Raw genomic sequence first — 5,942 nt, forward strand, 5'->3', positions numbered from 1 at the left:
CCCTCACGCACACTCACCACTCCTTGAAGGCCGGCCTGCTCCCTACTCTCAATCAGGCCAGGGTCAGCCTCCGACAGGCACCGTCCATGTCGAGCCTCACCCCAGCCCCCTCCAACCTTCCGTCCCGCCCCATCGTAGTCCGTCCCCCCCCCGCTCAGCCTGCCCTTTGGCTACAGTCAGCTCGGTTCCCCAGCCCCACCTCCCAGCCCCTAAGTTTTCTCCAGTGGCTCCCAAGTTTACTCCTGTGGCTTCCCAAGTTCAGCCCTGGAGCCCCAGGTGGACCTGGGCCCACAGCCCAATCAAAAGTTAGGGCCCCCTCAAGCTCCCTCTTCCACTGGCACAGGCTCCCCTCAGCCCCCCAGCTTCACCTATGCTCAGCAGCGGGAGAAGCCCCGCGTGCAGGAGAAGCAGCACCCAGTGCCCACACCGGCTCAAAATCAAAACCAGGTGAGGCAGGGTGGGAGGACCAGGCTGAGACATGGGTGCTGGGGACAGGGGATAAGTCAGGAGCCAGAGAATGAGGGCAAAGATGAGTGGGTGGGGATGGTGGGAGAGGAGTTTCCAGCCTCTAGGGTTGGACTGGTGGGGGGCCTGGGTGTGGCCTGATTGGGAGTGGGAGCAGCACAGGCTCTGAATTTGGCGGAGGGTTTGATGGACCATCCCTTCCCCCTTCCCCAGTATGTTAGAGGGGAGGATGACCTCATCACCAGTCCCACCCTGGTTCTTCCCCATTCTTGGATTGTTGAGTTAATCTCTCTTTCTCTGAGCACTCTCACTGCCTGGGGGTGATAAGAGTGGCTGCACTGGCTGAGCCAGCATCTGCTGTGTGCCAGGCACTGTGCTCTGTGCTCAGGATGGAAGAGATCTCTCAAAGAGGTTAAGCCTGAGGGAGTCAGCTGGACCTGGGATAGAATTCCCAGCTCCCATCTCACAAAATCCCAGGCAAGTTGAGGTGAACTTTGAGCCTGTTTCTGTCCTTGAAATAACATTATCCACCCCATACAATGGTTGTGAAGATCAAGGGGGCTAACGCATAGAAAGTGCTGAGGGTCTTTATCTAACACATGAGTGCCCCAAATTGAAAAATTCGCATTCCCACCTTTTAGTTCAGGAGACGAGAGCGTCTGAGTTGAAGGGACCCTGATGGTCATCTAGTCCAACCAGCGACAGAGTAAATGGACAGCAGGAGTATCTGTCTCTGTGCGTGCAGGCACGGATGGGGCAGGAGGAGACGTCGAGGACCTATAAGTTGTGCAGAATTCTGTGTTGCAGAAGCTCCAAACAGGGAGTCAACATGGGGTAGCCAGTTAAGAAAGGCGTCCTGGTGCTGGTGTGCTCTGAGGGATGGTCGGACTTAAGAATCCAGAGAGGAGAGTGAAGGGCACTGGGGTGGGAATAGCATGAGCAAAACTCAAGGGCACAAATACACCAGAGTGTTTGGAGCCTAGAAAGTAGAAGGTTCCTCTGGGAAGTTATAGAGCCACAGAGAGGTAGGGGGGAGCTTGAGGGAGCCAGTCAGATCTGGCAAGTCCTTCATAGCTTTCGAGTAGGTGTGTGAGTGGGTTGGAAGACCTGTGACAGCCATGCCTTTGGAAGCTTTTGGGATAGTGTTTACAGCAGAGGTGTGTACTAGAGGTAGGAGATTAGTGACTTATGGGGGGATAAGAGTTGTCAAAGCAAATGCCTCTAGGACCTGGTAGCTGATAAGCAGTTGGGAGAGGAAGGGAAGGGGTAAAAAATGCCTGGGTGTGTCGGGGGGAATGAATGACAGTAATGCTGACAAAATAGAGAAGTCCAGAAGGGGAAATGCTTTGGACAGGAAGGGGAGGGGTCCAGCTGTCAACGTATTGAGCAACAGGCTCCAGGAGGACTTTCCTTCAGCTGGAACTGTCACTCAGTTAGAAATGGAGGGCCGGGTTTTAGGAGAGGCCCGGGACTCAAGGTTGTCACTGGGCAGTGGTACTGAGGCAGCCCAGGGTGCTTGCACAGCAGGAGCTGCGGGCCTGGGAGGAACCTGGGTGATGCTCCCGCTGGTCAGGTGGGAGGGGAACAATGGCAGAAAAGGAGGAGCATCATGTCGGGGTGGGATCTTGGGGGACAGATGTGATGGCTGAGGAGCCCTTCGGTATGTTTGAGGATGAGGACTATAGGAAGGTCACAGGTTTGACTGTTTGGAAGTCACCGAAGGCTGTGGGGTAGTCCATTTGTGCCCTTTGGTGGGGACAGTGAAAGGAGTTGCGGACTGCATGGGCATTGAGGAAACGGAGTTTCCAAAGTGGCCTGCTCTGAAGGGTTGACAGAGATGGACTAGGGCAGGGTGTGTGTGTGTGTGTGTGTGTGTGTGTGTGTGGTTTTTCATGTTAGGGGACGGGCTCAGGTATGTGTGTGAACCAAGAGGAAGAAGCTGGTGCAGGGCAGGGGGGTTAGAGGTGCCTGAGAGCAGGGGCTGCTGCTCCATGGAGTCTGGAGGAGAGGAGGTGACGGCCCCCCTGCTGTGGCGTTCCCAGAGAGCAAGGACAGAGTCAGCACAGTGTTTCTGTGGAGAAGAGGAACACTGAGGGAGCTCGAGCTGGCCAGCTTCCATCTTCTCAGTTGTGTAGGAGGTGAGGTAATTGGTGAGAGCGAGGGGCTCGAGGGGATGGAAAGGTTTGAAACAGCTGCTGTGGGGAAGGAAGGCCACTGGGAACCCGCAGGAGCCAAAAGCCAGACAGCCGAGCTGCGGGTGACTGGGGCTGAGGTCACCGAGGGCCCTGCTGTGTTTTGTGTTTTGTGAACTCACTCTGCAGCCGCTATGCCTACTTCTGTAGCCTGGAGGCAGAAACAGGAAGCGGGTGGTGTGGCCTGGGGCTGAGATTGGGCCAGATAAGTGAGGTGGCCCAGGGAGGCTAGAGGGGCTGGGAAAGCCTTGTAGAAATAAGATGGTCATGGGGGCCTTTCTATGTGTCTGCATCTCCAGGCAGGCACAGCTCTGGATGCAGAGGGGTGAGGGTTGGTGGGGCCCAGGCTGAGGGGGGGAAGGTGCTGTGGAGGAGGTAGCTGGGAGACTGAGGCTCCAGGTTGTTAGGGGATGAAGGCATGGGCAGGCAGAACCTTCAGTGACCACAGTCCTACGTGGACTCTTCCAGTAACAGAAGACCAACCAGCGTTCCTATCGAAGCGTCTCATGGTAATGCTGGTGGAGTCAGACAGTGCCTGTGGTGCTTCCTCCTGGTACTTGTCAGGGTCCCTGCAGTGCCCCCTAACCTCATCCCACCGCCCTCCCTAAGTTCTCTCAGGATCCCCTAAATAGTGGGATCCCCAGTTGTGGGCTGGCCCTTCTCTGAGGCCTCCAGGGGAGGAAGTGAGGTCAGGAGGGACCCTGGACCTCTGTGGAGGGCTGGGGGCTGGGCTGCCGCAGGTAGCTCTGGGGGTTTAACCTGTGATTCCTGCCTGTGTTGTATCCTCACGCTGACAGGGCTGCTCAGCAGCAGGCGGGACGGGTAGGTGTGTGCGTACCTGGGTGCGCAGCCCATCGCGCCGACCTCTCCTGTGGGGGGCCATGTCCGAGCATGCTCTGTCGAGTTGATGCGTGGCCTGGTGTGTTCGGTGCTTCAGTGACCTGAGCTGCTGTGTGCGTGGCCTTCGTCCGCTCAGTCATTCTGGCCTGTCTGTGGCTGCCCAGGGGTGTTTGGGCAAAGGGGGTGGAAGGTCATCCCCTCCCCCTTATTCGAGTGGTGCTGGGGTCTGGGAGGGGTCATGAGGAGCTTTCAGGGTCAAATCTGAGCATCTGGGAAATGGGAGGGGAGTTAGTCCTTCCTGGAAGAAAGTGGGTAAGCTGGTTGGGGAAGGTTCTTGGAGGGGGTGACCCTTTAGAGGGTTTAAAGAGAGTGTTGGGGTTTCAGGTGCGCTCCCCTGGGGCCCCAGGACCTCTGACTCTGAAGGAGGTGGAGGAGCTGGAGCAGCTGACCCAGCAGCTCATGCAAGACATGGAGCATCCTCAGAGGCAGAACGTGGCTGTCAGTGGTGAGCCCACGCCCTCTTGCTGGGATGCCTGTCCCCCGCTTCATTACTGTGCTGGCCACTCCTGTGGCTCCACTCCCTCTTCGAGGGATCAGCTGACTCCTATTTATCTTCTTTGGCCTACCCAGAATCCTGTGGCCGGTGTCAACAGCCCCTGGCACGTGCGCAGCCCGCAGTTCGAGCTCTGGGACAGCTGTTCCACATCACCTGCTTTACCTGCCACCAGTGTGAGCAGCAGCTGCAAGGACAGCAGTTCTACAGCGTGGAGGGGGCACCATATTGTGAGGGCTGCTACACTGTGAGTCAGGTTTGGGGCTGAGGGCCACTCTGGGGCTCAGCGAGGGGTTGGGGTGTGGACATGTGGAGACCTGCCTTGGCAGCTGGCTGTTGGGTACAGTTCCCTGCCAATCTCCTGCTGCTCCCTCCTCAGGACACCCTGGAGAAGTGCAACACCTGTGGGCAGCCCATCACTGACCGCATGCTGAGGGCCACAGGCAAAGCCTACCACCCTCAGTGCTTCACCTGTGTGGTCTGCGCCTGCCCCCTGGAGGGCACCTCCTTCATTGTGGACCAGGCCAACCGGCCCCACTGCGTCCCTGACTACCACAAGTGAGGACCCACCACTACCTCTGGGCGCTTCTCTGGGGCCAACCATGGTTTGTCTGGGAGCCAGGCTGCCCCTCTGATCCCAAGACAGCTCCAAACCCCTGGTCTGGCTTTCTGGCAACCATGTTTTATCTGTAGATGGCAGGGACGAATTTATGTGGACTAAGCCAGCGGTTCTCAACATGTGGGTTGTGACCCCTTTGGCCGTCGAACAACCCTTTCACAGGGGTCGCTTAAGACCATCCTGCATATCAGATATTTACATTATGATTCATAACAGTAGCAACATTACAATTAATAAGTAGCAACGAAAATAATTTTATGGTTGGGTCACAACGTGAGGAACTATATTTAAAGGGCCAGAAGGTTGAGAACCACTGGAGTCACTAAGCTATCCAGGAGCCTTAGACCTAGGTAGCAAGTCTTGCTCCTGGCCAGTCCCCTGGCCCTTGGCTCACTGAAGCTTCTTCTGGGTTTGGCGACATTTGCTGGAGTGACTTCATTTCACACAGGCCCGGTTGTAGATGTTCCTCTGGAGGTCAGTTGTTAGGAACTCTGGTTCCCTAGAAAGTATTGACAAGGTGGCTACTTTCTCAGGCCAGCAGCAAAATCCTGTAAGGTAGCTAGAGGGCGGTACAGGGACCCCACAGAATCTGGCTCCCACCGCTGTGTTTGAGGTGTGCGGTTTTTTAGGATTCCACCTTGGGTGGCCAGGGCTTCATGTCCCTCTGTACCTCCCAGCAGTCGGACAGAGACACCTGCGTGGTGAGGGGTGGACTAGGGTCAGGGGTCCAGGGATGGGACTAGCAGGGCTCCGCTGGGTGTGCTTTCTGCAGGATGAATGTGAGGGGGTGAGGACCTGGTGGCAGTGGGTTTGGGGTGGGTGGGGTTTTGGGAGAGGCGGTTGGCTGGTCTTAGGCCTTTCTGTTGGGCTTCCTCTACCTTGAGATGTGGGAAAGATGGGCAGAGAAGTCTGCCTGTTGCCATGCCACCGCCGTCTGCTCTCCCTGTGCTCTGGTGAGAGCGCGGGTGCCTCTTCCCACATCCTGACTTTGTACCGCCTTGCTGCCCTCCAGGCAGTACGCACCCCAGGGTGCTCTGTCTGTGCGGGAGCCCATCATGCCTGAGCCTGGCCGGGAGGAGACTGTGCGAGTGGCCGCTCTGGACAAGAACTTCCACATGAAGTGCTACAAGTGCGAGGTCAGTGTCCCTGGGCCTGAGGGCTGGAGTTGTGGGACATTCTTCATGGCTAGGTGTGAACATGCCAGCCTGATGTTTTGAAGGTGGTCAGTGACAGTTGCCAGGCCCACTCGACCCAGATGGCTTTGATCATTGCA

At 56.9% G+C, this 5,942-nt stretch overlaps 1 protein-coding gene across 1 annotated transcript; it reads left to right on the forward strand.

Moving 5' to 3' along the window:
• The first annotated feature begins 86 nt into the window (after nt 1-86).
• ZYX (zyxin) lies at nt 87-5,886 on the forward strand. Its single transcript, XM_023758892.1, is given in 8 exon segments — nt 87-93; nt 177-253; nt 255-284; nt 286-447; nt 3,882-4,002; nt 4,128-4,297; nt 4,430-4,608; nt 5,682-5,886. Coding segments are annotated over 8 exon segments (951 nt in total).
• The last annotated feature ends 56 nt before the right edge of the window (nt 5,887-5,942 follow it).

The sequence above is a fragment of the Myotis lucifugus genome, unplaced genomic scaffold (assembly GCF_000147115.1).
Source record: "Myotis lucifugus unplaced genomic scaffold, Myoluc2.0 scaffold_141, whole genome shotgun sequence".
Taxonomy (NCBI): domain Eukaryota; kingdom Metazoa; phylum Chordata; class Mammalia; order Chiroptera; family Vespertilionidae; genus Myotis; species Myotis lucifugus.